This window comes from Triticum urartu, chromosome 6A (assembly GCF_056163025.1).
Source record: "Triticum urartu cultivar PI428250 chromosome 6A, HENAU_Tu73, whole genome shotgun sequence".
NCBI lineage: Eukaryota > Viridiplantae > Streptophyta > Magnoliopsida > Poales > Poaceae > Triticum > Triticum urartu.
In genome coordinates, this window is record NC_141878.1 from 474,107,334 (window position 1) to 474,130,332 (window position 22,999).

At 47.6% G+C, this 22,999-nt stretch overlaps 1 protein-coding gene and 1 long non-coding RNA gene across 22 annotated transcripts; one reads left to right on the forward strand and one right to left on the reverse strand.

Annotated features, from left to right (window-relative positions):
- The first annotated feature begins 4,491 nt into the window (after window positions 1–4,491).
- Window positions 4,492–22,999, forward strand: LOC125514173 (uncharacterized). 17 transcript variants are annotated; one of them, XR_007286299.2, is made up of 8 exons: window positions 4,492–4,980; window positions 5,054–5,130; window positions 5,201–5,896; window positions 6,596–6,751; window positions 6,886–7,132; window positions 7,453–7,854; window positions 22,202–22,286; window positions 22,362–22,999. It is a non-coding gene; the product is annotated as an uncharacterized LOC125514173 (long non-coding RNA). The 17 variants fall into 17 exon arrangements; XR_007286300.2 differs by having other exon boundaries at window positions 4,492–4,976; XR_015608553.1 differs by having other exon boundaries at window positions 4,495–5,130; window positions 5,201–5,351; window positions 5,802–5,896; window positions 22,362–22,993.
- LOC147965754 (uncharacterized) lies at window positions 18,753–22,692 on the reverse strand. 5 transcript variants are annotated; one of them, XM_087528379.1, is made up of 7 exons: window positions 22,412–22,461; window positions 22,172–22,255; window positions 20,988–21,037; window positions 20,520–20,644; window positions 19,856–20,311; window positions 19,704–19,784; window positions 18,753–18,999 (listed from the first exon to the last, which is right to left on the reverse strand). In XM_087528379.1, exons 1-5 carry the CDS (start codon window positions 22,416–22,418, stop codon window positions 20,236–20,238), a joined length of 342 nt encoding a protein of 113 aa, XP_087384505.1. In that variant the 5' UTR covers window positions 22,419–22,461; the 3' UTR covers window positions 18,753–18,999; window positions 19,704–19,784; window positions 19,856–20,235. The 5 variants fall into 5 exon arrangements, 3 of the variants coding, with proteins under 3 accessions (XP_087384505.1, XP_087384506.1, XP_087384504.1); XM_087528380.1 differs by having other exon boundaries at window positions 19,856–20,415; XR_015608547.1 differs by having other exon boundaries at window positions 19,856–20,715; window positions 22,412–22,467.

Genomic DNA, 22,999 nt, shown 5'->3' on the forward strand with positions numbered 1-22,999 from the left:
TTCTAACCACCAAGGTGAGGGAGAAAATGCTTCGAGTAAAAGTCTAGTCTAGATTGGAAAAAGAAAAGCACTACATGATCAGTCTATTTGCATTTTTGTTACCGTGGCACTGTTCCTTTGTCCTGTGATCATGTCATACCGTTGCACTTAGATACTTTGAACTACTCCTACTTGGCTGTGTATGGCCATTTGCTCTTGAATGCGGAGGGCTCGATCTTGGCTCCAATCGTGTTTGACGTCGACCAACTTAGCAGAACTTTGCAGGAGCCGTGGTCCTTGTTTATGAATCCGAGACGATGGATACTTGCGTTCTCGAGACCACTGGATCCCATTACTCGAATCGTGGTATAGTATCGATCGATGAGCGGTTCTTCCTTCTTGGACGTGGACCGACCGAGCGAGCAATCAATGACAACATGCCCGGCGATGCCACCTGAACTGAAGAGAAATCGCCAACCATGGATGGAGATGGGGGGATCCACCATGCATGCCTGAAATTTTGAAAGGGCACGGTGACACGGCCCACGGGGCGCATCCATTCCATTCCGGCCACTGTTGCCGCCGAGAAAGGGGAGGCATCGCCATTGCAGCCGCATTGAATTGGACGGGTGGCCTGAAGCTCGAAGCGGCAGCGGTCGCAGCTACCAGCGTCAGACCGGCCGGCAGGCTTGTTACCACGTAGCGTCGGTAGCGACCAACAACTCCCATCACCACCTTGAATGCCCTCTCGCTCGTTAACTCTGCTAGCCTCCTCCTAGAACCTCTTTGGTTTGTAAGAGTATTGAATTGATCGGATGCGCCGGGCGGTGCTGCTGCTTGCTTGCGCGGTGACCGGCGCTCGTGGTGGCAAGGGAAGAAGTGAACCGCGCCTTGCTTTGTGTGTTGGGAATATTATGGCGAGTATTTATGGCGGACACGTCGGGGCTGGGCAGTTGGCGAGAGGTTAAAGACGATGTGATCTCCCGCCCGTTTTGACCGTACGCACGCACAGGCGCGAACCCGTCGCCGACGCCCGTGTATCATCGGTGTTGTATGTATGCACACTGCACGCTTGCACAGGGCAGGAGGCTATCCTCCGACCTGCGACACGTAGTGGTGCCAAAGCTCAGACGCTACCACCACAGACAGCGCGGGGTCCCGTCCTGCACATGCCTTAAATCCTCCACGAGACCGCCACCAACCTGAATTCATCCAGATACTCCATCTACTATAGTTTCATGTCAAATTATACAGATTCACGCAGCTCGTATCCGCTTAGTACCGGCCTGAATTCATCCAGATACCCGACGCTCGAATTGGACCAATCCACTGTAACAACAAAACATTCTAGCACCAAACGCACGGTGACAAGATAGTTTTCCATCAAGACAAGGACGGCGACGACGACGACGACCCGTTCACCAGCCTACGGCTCGAGGATGGAGCATCACCATTGACGCGACGGCTATTTGGCCATTAGCGATCGCAGCCGATTCAGTTGGGCGACCTACTTCTCTCACGTCGCCAAACGCCACGGCCGATCCCTCAGCATCCCCGGGCACGGCCATACGCTACGGGACAGCAAGGCCACGCAAGAACTGACATACACAACGCAATGGCGGAGCTTTTCGCACCCAACAAGAAGCCGCTTGGATTAGATATGGTGGCGTCCCGTTTGAGCAGCCACCGAGTTTCCCAGTTCCGTCCGCGTCTCCCGTGGAAACCAAGATGAGGTGAGCGGTGACACTGGGTTAGGTAGGCTAGAACGGCATCTGCAGCAGCTGCTGCGTTGATTTTGTTGGTGTGACCATGAATGAGGCTTAGCATAGCACGGTCCTGGTGCTATGGCCTATGCAAGAGCATTTCTCTGCCAAGGGAGGAGCTTGGTAAAAAGTACTCCTGAGACTGAAAGCAGGCGCAAAGGTTAGAGGTTAGTACACAGAGCAGTAAACAGCAGCGTGTGAGAGGCCAGGGTGGAAGGAAACGGGCCAACTTCTATCCGTTGGGGGACGTTGGGAAGGAAAACGGACGTACCCTAAGGCAGCCCATGTTGCTTAAATTTTCATTTTGAGCTGACGAACTGATGGTACAGATTGTACAAAGGATTAATATCAGACAACGTACTGTGTAGTAACCACATGATCCATACAAGAAGCTTGGTACCGGCTATGGTTAGTTGGAGACAGAAACCAATACTACAACAAACATGCCAAGGAAAATTGTCGCCTACCTCTGCTGAAAACTCCAGAACGACCACGTTCAGAACTTCGTATCCAAAAGCATCAGCAAGAATTGTAGGAAATGAAATTCAAGGGTCTACAGGCAATCTTGGTTTCCTGTCATGTTTTATTACCTAACTTACGATATCTACGACCAAAATGGCAAAGAGTATAATCGCAATAAAAAAGTGAAAGGGCAATGTATAATATTTAGGAAAGTGCGAGATATTGGAGAGCGGCGATTCGGTGCCTAGGCCCATCTACGCCTGAGTATGAATAGTAAAATCAAATGAAACAGTAAATAGAAATCTGAAAATTTTCAGACATAAAGGATGATCGAATACGTGATGTGCGTGCAAAAGTTTATGGTATTTGGACATTCGATGAGGTCGCGGCAAAGAATACAAAATCTGGTTATCAAAGAAACTTCGAAAAACGGACATGGTTGTAATTTTTATTACATTTGTTGTTCTTTGCACTATCATGATTGAAGATGAATAGATTGAAAGTTTCTCGCAAAAGAAAGATGAAACTTCGAAAAAGAACACTATTTGGACCCTTTTTTTTGCCTAGAGCTCTTCGGATGTCCAAACAACACGAAAATTTGCACGCTTCTTCTGCACCCGAGCATCTTCGATGCCAAAAACTTATTTATTTATTGTTCATCAGGTGCAGATGTGCCCGGGCTCAAACATGAATTACGGGAGATATTGTACATGTTGCAATTAGTCAACATTCTACAGACATTAGGAAACATAAATATTTTTAGTTCAAGTGTTTGTTGGACCAATTGCCAGGATTAGAAAATTGGATGTGTTTTTTTTTTTTGGATAAGAGACGCTTGACTGGCTTTAGCAAACTGAAGCCCGTAAAGTTTTACACACAACTAGTGGTTGGGGCGTGCCCGTGGCGCGCCGCCTGAGCGAAAGTTGGGTGGTGCCAGGTTGGACACGCCCCTTACACTTTCCTGTGTATAGTACTTGTTGTTATTCCATCAGACTCGGGGCACAAGGAGATGAAGTACTGATACGTGCAAGTTCTAACTGAAATAATAAGATAGTTGTGCAAAAGTGAAACAATAAGACAGTTGTGCGAATGCAACACATTCAAAGACCAGATTCTTAGAGGTTATATGAACGATGATATAGATGATAAAGCAGAGGCATATTTCCTCACATCATACGGCAGAACTACAAGGTCTTAGAGAAACAGGAAACACGACACATGGATTCTATGCATGGACGGTGGTTATGGTCATCAATGGCGCGTCCAGAGGCGATGAACAGCGAGACCATAAAGACTCTTGATGGCGCGGTGCCTCTTCTTTGCAGCTTCAACACGAATATATTGCAACCTCACCACGAAGAATTATAAGCCACAACTTCATATGCCCATACAATTTGTAGTTGCTTAAAAAGACAAAGCAAGCGAGTACTCGGGAGTTTTGGTTAAAACACATCTAAATAGAGATGAAAACTGGCAAACTATACATCCACTTGCAATAGAGCAAAAGGAAAGAAAATTACACATGATTAAGTAATATAGATCATTCATCTTGTGAACAAAGAGCAGACTAACTAACACAGTGTGGTAACTAAATCATTCAATCCCTGAGACCGATTAGATATCAGTTTTTTGACTGCCAGTACCTATTGGTAAATTAAACTATTAATCAGAGAAAATATTTAAGCAGCCCAATTACCTACCAGATCATTGTACTTACACTTCCTAATCAGATCACCTAATAGGAGATACTATTAAGATTATGAAACATATGTTGAAGTATATGGAGTATATCATTTAAGGGAATTGGCTTGTTACCATGTACGTTCTTGTGCTGCTTCCTGTATATGGCATTCCATATAAGCTTACCAGGCTTGAGATGGTTGTGGAAATAGCGCTTGCACTTTGAGTTGGAAAAAAAGAAGACCTGATTTTGGATATAGACAAAGAATGCGCAGCATAATTTTAGCAAACTTCTACTTATTTAATTCCATGTGCACTAACGATATAGGCACACAAGCTTACTCGAGAGTCTGAATGGATGAATCTGATGCACTCCCCGGGTATATCTTGGCACCACTGAAACGGCAGAGCTCTGTCCTATATAAACACAATTGCAGGTACAAGTAAGACAGTGGCAAGCAGTTTCACAAATCTTTAGTGTTTCCACACAACATCTCTACTCTTAATGTCTCAGTTGGTAGTCTCCGCCGGTTAATTTTCGTCCCACCTCCTCTGGTTTATTTTCGTCCACCACTTTCGCTGGTTAACCCACCCCGCAGGCAAAAAAACACGCAACAAAAAAAAAACCTATCGATCCCCTCGAGGTCACAAGCACACAGCGCCGCCGATCCTCTCGATCCACCCCTCCCTATGCGACCTCTCTCCTTCCCTCTCCTCGCTCTCCGGCGCCGCCCCCATCTCCCGCTCCGGCACCGCCCCTACTGCTCCGCCGGCCCGACGCAGCCGGATCTCACAGCCCGATCTCATGCGATCTCACAGCCGCCGCCGCCGATCTCACAGCCGGATCTCGTGCGATATCGCGCCGCCGACGTACGGAGTCGCCTCCACGGTACGGGATCACCGCCGCTGACGTAAGAGGTCACGTCGCTGCCACCACTGACTTACCCGCGCTGCTCGCTGCTCTGCTCGTGTCACGCCTCCTCGGTCATGTTTGCCGCCATGGCCACCAGTCCCCACCTCGATCTGTCATCCCCTTGACCAGCCACCCATGTCCTAGCCATGTTGTTGTTGCTGATCTCCCCTCCCCAACCCGTAGGTGCACACCACCCCCTTCCCCTCCCTCCATTCCCCCCGCTAGCGGCCTCCTTCAATAGATGTGGGCGCTGCAGGTGGACAATATGGAGGTTCCGGCTGTCGCTGGTGTCAAACGACAAGATGGGTAGCGAGACAGCCGTCGTGACTTCAGGTATGTTTGCTTGAGTGTGTCTTTTTTTTTTCCTTGTGCGCTGCTTCAATTTCTTTAACTAACCCGCCAGCGGAGAAGAAGGTGCCCTGGATTGAGAAGGTTGGTGAGCACGCTAAGATGCAACATACTCTAGGGGCCGCAGTGACCAAATTGTTAAGAATATTAGACTCTGGTGTCGTGATGTTGTATACAAGATATTGATTGGCATCAAATAGTTTCAGGTTTGTTCTTGAATTCGATTCATGCTGTTCATGGCGTCTGCTTATAATCAGGTTTAAATTTCTGGTGTTTCATGTAATTTATTGTCAACATTATGTATCTTTTCTTCTATAACCCTTATTGCTCAAATCAGATTTGGTATCTCCAATAAGTCCCCAATCTCAGGCACATTTAGTTTCATGTTGAATGCATTATAGCCAATTCAATTTATTTTGTACGTATAGCTATTGATCCTTTATGATTCATGAGATTGTTGACAAATTGCAAAATTATTCTTTGGTTATAATTCTATGGTTCTCTCTGGCTGCAGACAACTTTTTATCTCTGCATACATGTTCCTTATGACAATTAAAGGATACTAATTTCTTTTTTTTAATATTACAGGAGATGCGTATACGTAAGTTTGACTTTCAGATAATACATGCCAAATTAATGTTATGTCGTGCATGAAGGCAGGGTAATGGTGAAGCTTCATTCTGACGGTCTAGAAGTTTTTATTTGGTGTTTCCCTCGGCAGGGTAATGGAGGAAGATGAGACTTACCCCAGGTATATTATGCAGAGCTGTTATATGGAAGAAGATGAGACTTAACCCAGCAACGTGTAATTCTTGGGTTATTTTTGACGCTATCAACTGATATATGGTATTTGCTGTTGCTGGGTTGCTGCCACGATTACAGTGCATAGCCTATGCAGTTATCTACTTCGTTGGCTGCAGTTTTATTACATGAAAATGTTTTTATCATATCCTTTGTATCTTCTCTTCACAAGCATTCTCTTCGAAACAAAAAGAAGACATCAGCGTATCTATGTGCACCTTGCGAGTTACATTTTCTACCAGAGCTCGTACTACTATTACTGCTAGACTGACATAAAGTCAGTGAGTTCCAAATTTTCATGTTTAGGTTCGACTGATTTGTGGTTCTTCATTGAGTTTTGGTCTAGGTATTTAACTAGATCATTGAGATGCCACTGATATTGTCCTGAATACGGTTAAAATCTGAATCATAAAGAAGCTAGGATAATATCATAATCTACATGCAGACCTTTTCTAAAGGGATTTGTTTTCCATGTAGTAGGTACTGATGCTTCTGATTTTCTTCTTCAAAAAACTTATGGGAAAGGCTAACCCAATATTTTAGTTTTCATTATGATCCAATCTCTGGACCATGTACAGAGTCGACCATCGTTCAAAAAAGATCTATTGATGAAGGTTGGTTTAATGTACATTTTCTGCATTTTGTGCAGTTTTCAGTGCATGGTTGGAGAAGAGGATAAGAGGAGAGGCTTGAATCTTGAGGTGACAAGGGTAGTCATCTGGTGCAACTAAAGGTTCAGTTTCGTACTTGTGATGATATTGTTCAGTTTGCCTGGATGATTGCCCTTGTACTACTCATTCAGAAGGTACTGAAATATCTTACTGTACGGAGATTTAATTTCTACTAAAACTTTGTCAAGATATTCATTTTTCTTGTACTAAAATCTATTTTTTTACTGACTATTTTACTGAAATTATCTTGTTACTAAACATTTCATAGGAAGGAGGTAAATGGAGCAAAAGGCACGAGGAGAAAGGAGTAACGCCATAGGGACGACGTTGTCGGCAGCGCCTTTGAAAGGATTCGCCATGGAGAAGCTACGGTGGCTGACCATCTTGCTCGGGAAGTGGGAAGGATGTCATTCGGAACGCCCCTAGGTTCTAGGGGCGTGCGTCCATGCGGCGGCCGAGGTGGCCACAAGGAGTTGGATTGGGCACTTGCCAATCAAAGCGTGTCGTTGCTCAAGGTACCAACACCCTGGTTTTGACAGAAAGTTTCTTGACAAGCTGTGCATGGTTGGGACTGTTTCGTGCATGCGTCAGTGGCATCCATGTCGCCGTCGCTTGCTGTTAGTTTTTCTTGGATTCCAAATTACTTTCTGTGGTGTTCCTCAATGCATGAATTATTTTCAATATGGACGTGAGTCTGAAAAATGTGGTACGGCTATCACCATTTTTTTAAACTGCAGATGTTTGAAGCTGAGAAACATGATATTTTATTTTCCATGTTGCTCTATCTCTGTATTGTTAGATCACGGGAACTTTTATCACATATGTTTGTGTGCAGTATGCCAATTTATCCGTGATGGCAACCTAACATTTGGAGGTAACGACGGCCTCACCAGAGTAAGGGGAAAATTGTGGGAGTGGACGCACATCATGTAGGTGAAACGGGAGAGTTTGTGGTCGTAGCAGCTGTGTTCTTCTTACAGTTTTCCTTCTCTGAATTGCATCTTTGGTACATCTATATTTATTATTTAATAGCATGGAGAGAAAGTTATAAATCGGTATTTTCATCTCTTATGCAATTGATTCTGTACAGAGGAAAAGTATGCACTCTTTTCTCATTCTTTCACAATATATCCTCCTTTTGATGTCTTATCTAACCTGCCCATGCCTCAGCAATGACACATTTGAGGAGTCTGAACTCCGAAGGAAGGTGACGACGAGTTGAACCCATGGAATTATGGTATATGTTTGTTCTTTATTATTTATGGTCCAAAGTTTCTCCTTCGCTCACTGGTGAATTTACTTTTCTCTCGCTGCATGTCAAGTAACCGAGTTGTTTAATTTCCTATGCTTAACTTGTGTTGTTAAGTGCGGAGTGTCCACTGCATCATCATAGTTAAATCAACCGTAAAAGTATGTATCTGATTTAAGAATGTGGCTGTGATGACCAAGTTACTGCAATTATTGGAGAAGGCTTTAGTTTTTAATAATAAGATATCATTAGGAAAAGGCTAGCCTAGCTAGGATCAGTTACTGCAGTTCTTAGTTAGGTTCTGAGTAGTGAGTATCACAACTGATTTAATAACAACTCTACTATCTAAATGCCTAATTGCATATCCTATTCTTGCTGCTATCTGTTCTGAGCTCCATGTCTTGCAAAATTCCATATAGAACTGGTAGAAGATCTAGCCTTCTAATATTTCGTACAAGATGTATAAATGCTTTGGGTACAAGTTGTATATATGGATTTGAGGACTAACTAGAAACAAAAGGAAAGAGGTGATTTAAAAAATGTCGAACCACTCTAGACGGTTACAAATCCAATCTTTCTTATTACACATATTTGCATGCAAGTTTAATATGTATGTTGCCTCACTTTTTACGCTTTTAGCTCCGTTTTGCTGAACTTAGTATTGTTTCTTACGCATTTCTTTAGCTTTCGTGTAATACCAGACGGCGTCATGGACGTTACTGCATGCAGAGCGGGACCTTACCCGGCTCTGGCCATGGTCGACGATGACCCCCCCCCCCCCCCCCCCAATCTCTCCTGTGCCCTCACAGTTTTTTTATTTATGTTCCTATTTACTGTCAGAGTGAAGTCAACATGACGTGATGCACCATAAGAAGTTTACCTGTTTTCAAATGATGACTTGTTTCAGAATAGTTAGCATAAGATGGCCCTCGTTCTGTTCTGTTTGAATTAGATTTGCTTGTTCCGAATTTTGTAGGCATGTGGTGTGATGTGTTGATCTTGGTCTTGTTCTGTTTACAGAGACACCTCATGATGTGTCAAAACCTGTCCTGCAAAATAAAGGAGCGTTGAGGATGATGGCTTTCATGTTCGCTTGGATGATGCTGGTTCCGTGGTGGCCTTTGATATGTCAGGTAAGATCTTGGGGTATCATATTTGCTGATTCTCCATTAGATTCCTCTGTTCATTGCAGGGTGTGTCCTGTTGTGTTGGGCTTGGTGTGATGCGGGTCGCCTGTGCGGATACGCTGTGTCCGCGGGCCGTCCGTGTGATATTTGTGTTCATCAATGCAAGAGGAAAGTAACTTGATAGTTTGAAATAAAAATGATTCCGACAAGATTTGGTCATGGTGTATTATTCTTAGACTAACTTACCCTTTTCTTGTAGAAACTACTCCCTCCGTTCCTAAATATAAGTCTTTTAGAGATTCCAATAAGGGACTACATACTGAGCAAAATGAGTGAATCTACACTCTAAAATATGTCTATATACATCCGTATGTAGCATGTGTTGAAATATCTAAAAAGAGTTATATTTAGAAACAGAGGGAGTAGAATGATATGTCCAGAGAATAAATGTGCATGTAAATTTGGTACACAGTTTTAGTACATGTGCATTTCATTACAATTATAAGTAGGTTTCTAGCATGCTTTTATTTGAGGTCTTTGCTAAGTGGTGTGTGTGGCTGAATTAGATGGAAATCCTTCCATCGGTTATTGCTGGTCATATAGAGTTTACCTTTGATTTCCTATATGGTGTACTTGGGTCCAGTTCTCGTGAGAAAATTTGATGTAGTTTCTGCATTAATTAGCCTGGTCGGTATCATTTGTTGAACCATCAAGCTATATAGTCACATGCTATCTTGTAGAAGGCATCAAGAATCTACCAAAAGTAGAGCCATGATAACTTCATTCAGTCAAGACTGTATTACAAGAATTTCCAACCGATAATAAGATCCTGGTTTTCAGTAATGCTTGTATAATGAGGGACATTCTCAAAACTATATATTTTTATTCATTAAATATTATTTCAATTTTTATTACTCAGTGTGCAACTCCTTAAAGCTACGATGTTTGAAAAATAAATTGGATAGTATTATGAGGTATATGTTTGACACAATTGATGTTGAACCACTGAAAATTTATGGCCCCGTTGGAACGCATGGGCACCTAATTATAGATTATTTGCAGCTAATACTTGTTCTCACCTTTTGATTTTTTATTCACACCATGTTTCAAGAGACCATGTGCAGCTGCATAGATGACTGGGGGTGGAGCTGAAGATGTACCACGACTTTTCGTCACTACCCTCGAAAGTTGGTTGTATGAGAACTAATTACAGAACAAATATATTTTTCAAGGAATTTGAAAAAAAAATCATGTTTTTCCATCGATTCTGAGGCAGTTTTGAAATTGGAAGCTCGGTATGGGTTACGGCGTGTCTTTTTAGAATCACTTCAATTAGTTTTGAAATTGGAAGCTTGGCCTGTCTTTTCGTCGAGTTTTGTTGAGCAACTCAAATTTCTGTGCTTGCTGGCGTGTCTTTTTAGCATCACTTCTTGGTCATTTGGTGAATCTGTATATATCTTTGTAGGAGTCTCTGAGTGTGAATACATATAGTTAAATAAGTGTTCACCTGACTGGAGGGATCTTATTTGTATCATCATGATTTTGTTCATGTTTCCTTTGAGAGATGATGTAGGTTTCATCTTGATGCTGATTTCTCTCCTTGACATGTTAGCCTGCTACCCCTACACTTCAGAGGACAAGCGCACAGGATTATCAGGCACCATTTCATACACGCTAGATTGTGACCCCTTTTTAAAGCATGATGCCTATCCCGTCAAGTCCAACATCGGTTGAATGTTTGAAACATTGTCCGACTCACCCAGACACAACATACGACCTTTGTATCCGCTAATATCTTTTCTGCAAATCTCTGGTTGAGCTATTCTCTTTCTTTCCGTAACTTTATTGATGAAAATGCACCATGTCCACATAAATCTCCGGTGTGTTCTTATCTCTATATGACATACCTGTTTTTCTATCTACGAGGTTGTATATGTGCTTTGCCATCAGAAATAAGATGAAATGAGTAATAGGGGTTGGGAAAGTAACAGAGAGGATAACACATCTATTTTGTATACGAGTCCTGAGCTATGTAGATATGGTAGGGCTAGGGTTCCTACCGGCTCTACTCCGTAGGTTATACGGGTAGAACAGCGAGGGTTGGGGGCGAGGGCGGCGGCTCCGGCGCGTGGGCGCCGTCGCGAGGAAGAAGAGGGCGGCGCGGCTAGGGCAAGGTGCGGCTAGGGTTTCCGGCTCCTCTGGAGTCGGGCAATAGGATAGAACTATCTTTATTGCTTAATTCCAAAAGGTATCTTACAATCTAATAATTATAACCTGAAAACGACTAGCCTAAGATAACTTGTGGGCCAAGCCCTTAATCTACTGCCCAACGGGCCTCCTCCGGTTGTATTGTAAACCGGTCATAACATCTCTCCCCGCCTGCACAAACAGCTCGTCCTCGAGCTGAAAGTCTGGATAGTGTTGGCGGAAATCCTCACGTGGCTCCCAAGTAGCTTCCTCCACAGGAAGACCCACCCACTGGATCAAGATGAACCATACCCTGCGACGAAGTTGCGCCTTCAACACCTTCTCTGGCTTCGGAAGAAGACGTCCATTGACGGTCGGGGGAAGCGCTGGTGGAGCTGCCGGTGGCTCTCCATGAAAAGGCTTGAGCAGCCCCACATGAAACACATCGTGGATGCGAGCGCCGGCTGGCAGCTGAAGACGATAGGCCACCTGCCCAATGCGCTCCAAGATGGCGAAGGGTCCCGCGTAGCGAGGCCCGAGCTTGCGCTTCGCGCGCGGGTCGAGTGACTGCGTAGAGCGGTGAAGAAGACGCAGCCACACCCAATCACCCACCGCGAACTCCGCCTCGCGATGGTGGTTGTTGTAGTAATGTTGCGCCAGCTGCTGAGCCTGAAGGAGACGCTGACGGACCTCCGCAAGCATCTCGTCACGGGTGCGAATAAGGTCGCCCGCGGCCTCCGTCCTCGCCGTAGCCGGGTCCACCGGCAAGATCGGCGGAGGTGGCCGCCCATAGACCACCTCAAATGGTGTCGCACGCAGGGCAGAGTGGTAGGAGGTGTTGTAGCAGTACTCCGCCCATGCGAGCCAATCCACCCAAGCACGAGGCCGATCACCTGTAACACGGCGTAAATACATGGCGATCACCTTGTTAACCACCTCTGATTGGCCGTCCGTCTGGGGGTGGAAGGCCGTGCTAAAGCGGAGCTTAACGCCCGCCATCCTGAAGAGATCGCGCCAGACATGGCCTGTGAACACCGTGTCGCGATCACTGACGATCGAAGCAGGAAATCCGTGCAGACGGACAATACCGTCGAAGAAGGCACGAGCCACGGACGCGGTGGTGTAAGGATGCCCCAGCGCGATGAAGTGAGCATATTTAGAAAAGTGGTCGACCACCGTGAGAATGACCGACTTGCCTCCCACCTTGGGAAGCCCCTCGATGAAGTCCATGGAGATATCGGCCCAAACCTGAGAAGGCACATCCAGGGGTTGAAGAAGACCAGTTGGCTGTAGCGTCTTTGTCTTGTTGCGCTGACACGTCGCACAAGAGCGCACCCAATCGCGAACGAGGGCACGATCACCAGGAATGTAGAAGTCGGCACGGAGATGATGGAGGGTTTTCTGCACACCCTCATGGCCAGCCGAGTGGGCTAGCAGCAAGACCTGGTGACGGAGATTATCATGAGCGGGAACGAAGACACGGCGCCCATGGACCAGCAGGCCGTCGGAGAGGCGCCATGGCTCCTCCAGGTCGCCGGCCGCCAGCTGCTGCTGCAGGAGAACCGCATCGGCGGCGGTCGCGGTGGCCCGGCGAATATCGTCGAAGAGGCCGAAAGTCGGCACTGAGCGGATGCAGAGTGCCTGCCCCTCGGAGTCGCCGGGGACGGAGTCGAGGTCGGCATCGCGGCGGGATAAGGCATCGGCCACGGTGTTAAGACGACCCGGGCGATACTCGACGGAGAAATCGAAGCCGAAGAGCTTGCTAATCCACTGATGCTGGGGCACGGTGGAGAGCCTCTGATCCAGCAAGAACTTGAGGCTGTAGTGGTCCGTGCGAATCTGAAAAGACCGGCCCCACAGATAGGGCCGCCAATGGCGCACCGCCTGCACCAAGCCAATGAGCTCCCGCTCGTACGCCGTGAGCTTGAGATGGCGCAGGGCGAAAGGCCGGCTGAAGAAAGCAAGAGGCCCGTCGCCCTGATGAAGCACAGCGCCGAACCCCACACCTGAGGCGTCACAGTCCACAACGAACGGCCGGTCGAAGTCCGGCATTTGAAGAACGGGCCCCGTCGTGAGGGCCCCTTGAGGGCCTCGAAGGCTGTCGTCGCCTCCGCATCCCAGGCGAACGCGTCGCGACACAACAACCGCGTGAGTGGAGAAGCAATGACACCAAACTCCCGGATGAACTTCCGGTAGTAGTCCGCAAGGCCGAGAAACCCGCGAAGAGCCCGCGGAGACTGGGGCGACGACCAGGCAGCGACGGCGGCCACCTTGTTGGCGTCCATAGCGACCCCGTCGGCCGAGATGACGTGGCCCAAGTAGGCCACCGAAGGCGTCCCGAACGAGCACTTCGAGCGCTTAAGATGGAGATGGTGCGCCCGAAGCTCGTTGAAGACGATGGCGACGTGCTGTAGGTGCTCTGCCCAAGATGCACTGTAGATCAGAATATCATCAAAGAAAACGAGCACAAACCGGCGTAAGTAGGGTCGGAGGACGTCGTTCATCAGAGCCCGGAAAGTTGCCGGGGCGTTGGTGAGGCCAAAGGGCATCACTAAGAACTCGAAGTGGCCGTGATGAGTCCGAAACACCGTCTTGGCGATGTCATCAGGGTGCATGCGCACCTGGTGGTACCCCGACCGGAGGTCGAGTTTGGTGAAGAAGCGCGCCCCGTGGAGCTCATCGAAGAGCTCGTCAACCACCGGAATAGGGAACTTATCCTTGAGTGTGACAGCAGTAAGGGCACGGTAGTCGATGCAGAAACGCCATGTGCCGTCTGACTTGCGGACGAGAAGCACCGGTGCGGTAAACGGTGAAGTGGATAGCCGGATGATGCCTACCGCGAGCATGAGTGCACATTGCCGCTCCAACTCATCCTTCTGCAACTGCGGATAGCGGTAAGGCCGTACCGCCACCGGTGCAGAGCCTGGCAGAAGATGTATACGGTGATCGTACGCGCGGGCGGGCGGCAGCCCCTGTGGCTCGGTGAAGATGTCGCCGTGCTGCTGTAGGAGGCTCTCCAATAGTGGGTGCTCGGCCGTGGCCGTGGTCGCGGCGAGCTGGAGTGGAGGGGTGGGTGCGGCACCCCCAATGCCGGCCCACCGAATGCGGCGGCCTAACCGCCAGAAGGTCATCGTCAGCGCGTCGAAATCCCAGAGAATAGGACCAAGAGTGCGCAAGAAGTCGACGCCGAGGATGAAGTCGAAGCAGCCCAAGTCGATGCCGGCGCAGGTGATGGAGAATTGCTCGTCGCCAATAGTGATGGGCACGTCGCGGGCGAGCCTGTGGCAGCGGAGACGGTCACCATTAGCGACGGTGACTCGCAACTGTTCACCGCCAGTCGGCTGTAATGCCAGGCGCCGCATGGTGGTCTCCGGCAGGAAGTTATGTGTGGACCCTGTGTCCACTAGGGCCACCAGGCACTCACCCTGGATCATGACCGGTAAGAGCATCGTCCGTTCATCACGGATGCCGGCCAGCGCGTGTAGGGACACCACAAGGGCGGTGGCCGGGGCGGGCGCGGGTGCCGCTGCGGGCTCCGCAAGGGCTGGGGCGCCGAGGCCATCCTCCAGTGGCTCCTCCTCAGACTCGTTTGTCGTCTCCAAGTAGAAGAGGCGGGGGCAGACATGACCTGGTGCATAGGGCGCATCACAGTTGAAGCACAAGCCCAGTTGCTGGCGTTCCAACTGTTCCGCCTGGGTGAGGCGCCTGAATGGCCGCGTCGGTGCCGGGGCGGCTGCCGGAACGGCTGCAGGGGCCGCCGGAGACGGCCGGGGAAGCTGTCGGCCCCCACGTGGCGCAGATGGACGCGTCACGGCCTGGGCGCGCTGCTCGAATGCCCGGGCATAGTACATGGCATAGTACATGGCCGTCTGAAGGTCTTGGGGCCCCTTCATCTCGACGTCCACGCGGATGTGGTCGGGGAGACCGCCGATGAAAAGTTCCGCCCACTGTAAGGCCGTCACCGGGTGCGTGGCACGCCAGGGCCTGGAAGCGATCGACGAAGTCCTGCATCGTGGAGGTGAACGGCAGACGGCCCAACTCGGCCAAGCGGCTCCCGCGTACCGGTGGCCCAAAACGGAGAAGGCACAGCTCTCGGAAACGATCCCACCGGGCATGCCGCCCTTGTCCTGTTCGAGGGCGTAGTACCATGTCTGGGCGGCCCCGCGGAGATGGTAGGATGCCAGCTAGGTCCGTTTCGACGCGGGCGTGCGCTGGCCGCGAAAGAACTGGTCACACTGGTTGAGCCAGTTAAGCGGGTCGTCGGAGCCGTCGTACGTGGCGAAGTCGATCTTGGCGAACCGGGGCAGCTGCTGGTGTGGCGCGCCCTGGCCCACTGCCTTGGCGGTGCGGAGGGCGGATGATGGCGCACAGGCCATGGTGGAAGGCCCGGCGTAGTTCCCAGCGGCGCCCGACACTGCGGGCTGCAGCGGAAAACCAGACGGTGAGCGGGCCTCCGGGTAGGCCGATGGCTGCCCGTTGAGCCAGCCGGGGAGTGGCGATGGGGACGGCGGAAAGCGGACCTCCTGTATTGGGAGCCCGCTCGGCGAAGACCTGCCCAGGTTAGGGCTGGGCGGGGCCGGTGGAGGACCCTGCTCCGAGGCTGCTGGAAGGTAGGGCGCGACGGAGGACGGCGCGGCCGGTGCGGTCCAGGTGGGCCACCGCGGCCCCGTGGTGGCGACGAGTGGCGGGGCTGCCGGCGCGATCTGCGGCGGCCACTGCGGCCAAGGCGGCGGTGCGGCCGCCGGGGTGGGAAGCGCCGGGTAGCCTCCGGTGATGGCCCCCGGTGCCGAGTACCACGGAAGCGCCTGCGGACCCGCAGCCATGGCTGGATGGAGTGGTGGGGGCGGCCCGTACGGACCTGCCAGGTAGAGGCGGATCCCTTGAACCGCGGTGACGAGGTCGTTGAGGACGCCCGCCATGGCCTCCGGCGTGAACTGTTGCGGCTGCGGGGGAGGTGATGGCGGCGGCGAGTGTTGGACGGGGGCCGGTGGCTGCCCTTGGCCCGGCGTGGTGCCGGGTGCCGTTAGGGCCGGCGCTGAGAGCGACGTCGTGGTGCTCGCCGAGAGCGAGGCCGTGACGCCCGGCGCAGAGGCGGCGGTGGTGGAGGAGTTGGCGGCAGCGGTGGTGGTGGCGGTGGAATTGGCGGAGACATGGTCGAAACCCGGTTACCTGATACCAAATTGGTAGGGCTAGGGTTCCTACCGGCTCTACTCCGTAGGTTATACGGGCAGAACAGCGAGGGTTGGGGGCGAGGGCGGCGGCTCCGGCGCGTGGGCGCCGTCGCGAGGAAGAAGAGGGCGGCGCGGCTAGGGCAAGGTGCGGCTAGGGTTTCCGGCTCCTCTGGAGCCGGGCAATAGGATAGAACTATCTTTATTGCTTAATTCCAAAAGGTATCTTACAATCTAATATTTATAACCTGAAAACGACTAGCCTAAGATAACTTGTGGGCCAAGCCCTTAATCTACTGCCCAGCGGGCCTTCTCCGGTTGTATTGTAAACCGGTCATAACAACATACGAGGAGAATGTGTAATCACATGCTTGTTGTTACTCTGTTAAGAGAGAGCTGCTAGCTCATACTTAAGAGTAAAGGTACTTAACAATTGCCACCGGTTGTACCACCGCATGTGCCGGTTGCAGCTCCCGGCCTTGCCAGTTGTAGCACTTTCCTTCATGGTTGTAGCAAAATTAGATGACGGTTGCAACAAAAATGCCGCCGCCGCCATATGGGTCGCATTGTGAACGTGAATGGTTGTAGCAAGTCTAATCGCTGGTCATAGCAAAAGTCGATGAAGGTTGAAGCAAAACCATTGTTTTCGCCGTCGTGGGTCACATCATCAACGTGAGAATGGTTGTAGCAATTCTCATCGCCGCTCGTAACAAAAGCTGACAAAGGTTGAAGCAAAATCATTGTCGTCGTTATCGTGGGCCGCAGGTCGCGACATCGACATGAATGGTTGTAGCAATTCCAATCGCCGGTCATAGCAAATACCGATAACGGTTGAAGCAAAAATTGTCATTGCCGCTATCAACATGAATGGTTGCAGCAATTCCCGTTGTAGGTCGTAGCAGAAGGCGATGAAGGTTGCAACACCGGGACTCGTCGGTTGTAGCTTTCCTGAAAATGATGAAAGGAGCAAGGGATGGCTGGGTTGCATAAGGAGGCAAAGAAGCAAAAGTCAAGAGGAAGAAGAAAAAAGAAAAGAAAAAAAGGTTGTGTGGGAGATATAAGAAAAGAGATATCTCGCTTGAGGCCCATGAACGCATCTGCCCAGTCGCTTCTGTGTAAAAAGTCTAGCGAGCAAGGGGCGACCGGCCGGCCGGTCATCCAAAATATAAACAATCATGGTGATCAACTTATCATCTTCCCATGAAGTATGTCTGTTCTGCAAAATTTATGAGCCTGGGAAACCGGAATGACAAATTTATATAGAGCTAATAGGTGAACGGTACTTTTTTTTAATAAGCTATGTTTAATTCTTTTTCTTGAAATCTCATAGCATGGTTGATATATGTTTTGTTTACATTCTAAACTTTTTTCTAAACCCTTCACCCCTGCTCAGGCATTGGTTGGTGTGAAGTCGGAGGCAAATTTGATTGCACATTTGTTCACATTAGTTAGTGTGGGTTGCAGGGATATTGTGATTGTGACATGTCCTCCTTCTTTACCTATATTAAAGTTTGCCTTTCACGTGTACCATTTCTCATCGCAAACAACGAGAGCACGACAACAATTCTCTTTGGAGTTAGAAGATATGCACACATAAGAAAGAAGGTACAGCGAGCCGAAGGCATCTATGAAGACCGAACAGAAAAGTAGTGAAGGAAGATGAATACCATCATCAAACTTTACCTATTTGTGTTTCGGGTGCGACTTGCATGTGGATAAATGGACATGATGATCGCTAAGTATGTAGTGATGTGGGAGAAAGACATCAGAGTTTGTCAACGCATTTTAAATTTTTGAAAGAAAGATCAATTGGTTCAATACTTGTTCCATAAGGTTCACACTAAGATTTTGATGGCATCAATATACACTTAGATTATTTTTCACATCTCTATGTGGTTCAAATTCCATTTGGTGGGCAAGCATGTACATATGGAACTATCTTCACTTTCTATATGTCATCATCAGATTTTAGTAAGAGTTCATGCATATTGTGTTTTCATCTTCCAAAACCACTATGTTTTTGCTACGCTTGCTTTGACCAGAAAATGGCAAAATATGTTCATCTTAAGAAAATCATGGGAAGCATTTTTTTAATGGCCTGATAGTCGAAAATCCAAATAGTTGATAAACACACACCTATATGAGCATTGCCGATCGATAAAAATAACAAATGACAAGAATAGTAAGAGATTTTTTTTGCGAGAAGGCATAGTAAGAGTTAGCTTGTCATGTCATAATGAAACTGTATGGAGTGACATAGAGCGATGACACCAAAGCTAGAGCAAGGAGTAGACATAAAGTGATGACAACAAAGCTAGAGAAAGGAGTAGACCGAGATAAAAGAGGGTGAAGGAAGAGGCAATTTTGCCTTGTTGATGGGGTGCGAGAAATAAGACATGTGACCTTAAAATTAAGAACCAATGTTATAAGAGATAAAGCTGTCAGAACAAATACAACCAGAGCAACATTGTTATGTTATCCAACGCCAATTTTTTTTTCTATACATATGAAATTTGACATGCATTATGTTTATATACATAACCAGTAAAAAATTCAAAAGCCCGTGGCAACGCACGGGCATTCTACTAGTCAATGATAGTAGCATACTTGAGAACCATCTTCTCCGCCCTGACAAACTTTCAAAGCTCCTCCTACAAATAAAATGCAAAGATATTAGCACTCAAAGTATCAACGAATATCATGAAGCATTGCCTCTAATAACACAGCTTGAAAGACAAAGCCTTGTTGAATGGTTGTTGCACGACATATCGAAGAGACTAACAAACTAAACTGAACTACAGTGCATCATTATAAGTTTTATTAAACAACATGAACAACTCATAGGAACAATGTACAAAGCTAGGGACACAGTAAAAATCTCGCGCACAAGAGTACATTAAACATAACCACAACACTCTTGAGATGGACCTCTCCTGATTTATCAAAGTCAAAATATCTATTTATTTTGTCCAATACTGCCGACAAGCTAAGCTAGATGGGGCTCTGGAATACCATGAAACATAAAATGTACAATGTCAAGTAATGCACATACATTTCCAGGTTCAACAATTAACCAGAGGCTCAATAGTAATCAACACATACATTTTCTCTTAAAAATCGTGGCAAAGAAATTGATGCCAAATTGCACACGGCAGTTTTGTGGGACTTATGAATTCATTTATCTCTGTACACAGGAGGGAAGAGACAATTTGTGCCCAGATTTTGTTTTCTTTTTCTGCTGAAAGTGTCATGCACATCATCGAAAATAAATTGTGTGGACACATCAATTACTTTTAAAGACAAACTATTGGAAGAGAACACATGTCTTCGGAGACTCGCAAAATTTAGAGCAGACCTTATAGAACATATATGGTGTTCTTGTTTCTATCTGTGCCTTCAAAATGACAAACCGAATGGACTGTGTCTTCGCTTTACCCTGAAATTGTGTAGCAAGGTTATTACATATTGTTAGTCACTTGAAGAATATGTACATCTAGTCCAGCTTACTTTTCTATATTTCTTGTGTGGGTTATGATACTCATCATCCGAGCAATCAGCCAAACCTGGAGCTTCACAGGAACAAAATAATTACCATTGCCCATTATTTTACACCCTTTCCATGAATAAACCATAAATCCAGAGAGTATAGAAAAGATCGTCAGCACAATTTTCCTCCTACAAATTAACGAAGGGAATAAGAAATTGTGAAAAAATTAGCAGATAAAAAGAATTAACCGAGGGAGTATATTCAATCTATGGGGAGAGAAGGTTGGAAGGGGGATTCTGGAACATGACCTGTAGCTAGTTATCCTGACACCTGCAACCAATGATGGACATTAATTTATTTGCTGCAAACTGTCGTTGCCTCCACCCTCTCCTAAATCCCCTCATCTTCTTGCCCACCCCGCTGCCGCACCGTTCTTGCCATCTTGCGGCGCCACCTCGTTCTCCTTGCGGATCTCGCTGCCACCGATCCCTTGAAAAAATTCAGGCAAAGAAAGGCGTACATGGATGGATGGACCTGCTAGTCTACTCAGCCAGAGTAGACTGCTTGATTTGGCGTGGAACTGAATCCCACTCACGCCACAACAGGCACCCAAAGCAGCAAAAGGCAGCAGAATCAATCGAGAGCATAACAAAGTTCATATAAATTACTCGTCGCATTACCCACCTTTTTTGGACGCCAAATCGAGCAAAGGAGGCGGCGGGGGAGAACTGGACCAGGCCCCCTAGGAGGCCCTCGAGTTGCCTCCACTTCATCTCCTCTCGCCGTCGCCGTCGCCGAATAGGCGCTGACTGGAGGAGACCCGAGTCGAGGCAGATCATATATCAAAGCCACCACTGCCAACTTACGCAACTACCAACATCTATCTTATTGAAACAGAAGAAATTTAGCTTAACTACATTATCTCACAATTTCATTAGAGGCTACAACAGCAGCAAGAAAGCATCATGGTTTAGGCTTCGCAACTACCAAAATGTGATCTCATGCGAAAAAAACGACAATAAATTGTTCGGCTTAGCATCATGTTTCAGCTTACACAACTACCAAAACATCAGGCTAAGCCATTGTCTTATAGTTTCAGGAAAAGGGACTACAAGGAAGTTCACCCATCAATGTGATTCAGATTCAACCTACCATAAGGTCAGAGAAGTTAATCATCGTCCGCGTTGGCTTCATCTGCTGCACTGTTTTAAATATGAGGGAAGGAAATTATCATCCACTAATACTCTAAATGAACTCTAGTACTGTATTATAAAGAACCAATTGAGACACACTCATGACAATCAAGCGTTCCTATGTCTGCAATGCACAAGATATATTGCATGTACATTCTTGCAGCACACACTATATAGTTGCTTCCTTAAACAAAAAATGTTAGCCCGTACAGCCATGCATCAAAATTGATAAATGTTCAGTTTTGATGAGGCATATATCACCTAAAGTACCAACAGTCTCCACCATCATCATCATGAGATTTATTATCGTTTGTAATTCATAGCTGATTTGAGAGAAGCATAGGATAAAATGAGGTAACAACAAGAGCTAGAAAATATAGTATATGTTCTGCCAATAGTACAGAAAACGCCAGAGTGCAAAAAATAGGACACCACACTGTTCCTGCTGGCCACAAAAGATGTAATTCCTGACTGTACTTATGCTAGGATCAGGATTAATTCACCCTGGTGCCCCCCCAAATAAGCTTGACAAGGTCTTCCCTAAGTTTGGTGAAACATCCCAAAACAAACCCCCAACTACCCAGCAGAAGAAAAAAGAACTATTGATTACACAAAGAGCATAAGAAGAAATATATCTTTTCCTACAGTCTGATTGGATTTCCAACACCTTGTAGTCACATACACAAAATAATCTGCACAATGAAAGATGAGATTATAGGGGCTAAATCAAACAGAGTAGTGGATGAGAAAAGAGCAAACTATTCAGGAAGAAGAGAAGAAGTAAGAGTACTGGTAATAGGTGGACTATTGTAGATTCATTCTCTGCATTACTGCTACTGCAAAATACGTTGATATACGAACATGCTAAAATACTGCAGTTTTTACAAAACTTTGTTGTCAAACAGTGTAAATCATGCTCAATTGTACTGGTAGCCAATATAGTCCACAAGACCCATGTCGTCAGAACTGAAGTTCTGAATTAACTATATTGTAATAGTCATCAAGCTGTAGCATTTCCTCCATATTTCAGCAATTCAACACACCATGTATTTATTTGTTTGAATATCATGTGAAATTAAACATGAATTCCTTCAATTCAGAAAATGAAACACAAGGTATGGAGAGATCAAGAATAAAAAATACCTGCAGGTTCTGAATTCTTTGCACATGCAGGCAAGGAGCTGGACACCCAAATTTGTGTCCTCGCCATATACCTGCGCGCAATACCTGATAAACATTCTTCTTAGATTAAGAATCGGTAAGCTACACAATTTTTTTTGTAGCACACAACTTTAGATCTGAAATTCAGTAGTAATAACTCATCTCCTTGTAGAACTCAACCACAGCAGACCAGAAGAGAAGGAAGGGAGATGCGATGTGTACCTGACATGAGGCAGCGACCGTGGCGAACAAATGGAGGCAGGACACCAGCATCTTGATGTTGCACGAGGTCTCAGGGGTTGCTGATGATATGCATCTGCTTGTGAATCCCCTGCTCCACGCCCTTGGCATCGCCCCCTGCTCCTCAACCCCTTGCGCCGCTCGTGTCCAGGCACATGGGAGAAGCTTGAGGTTGCCGCACGCCTGCTCGTCCCTCCCGCCGCCACCAGCAACCGGCGCCCATGAAAGGCGGCGGCGCTTCCCTCGCCCTCGAGTGTCCGCATCCGAGAGTCACTCCGCGTGGCAGGTTGAGACCCGTCGAGGCGAATACGGCTTGGGGAGGTGTTGGCGGCGGCAACCCTAGCGGCGGCGGCGGCGGCTGCAGTGGAAAGAACGAGAGAGATGGGAAGTTGCGTGCAATGGGAAGCAAACGCGAGGCGCTCTTCTCGTTCTCCTGTAATGTGGTGGGCCAACCAGGACCAAAAAAAGAACAACACGCCAATACGGAACGAGCTTTTCCACACGATCCCTGGCGCCACGTGGCTATCGTGAGCGTTAGCTCTCGATGCACACCTTATTATTTTTGATAGT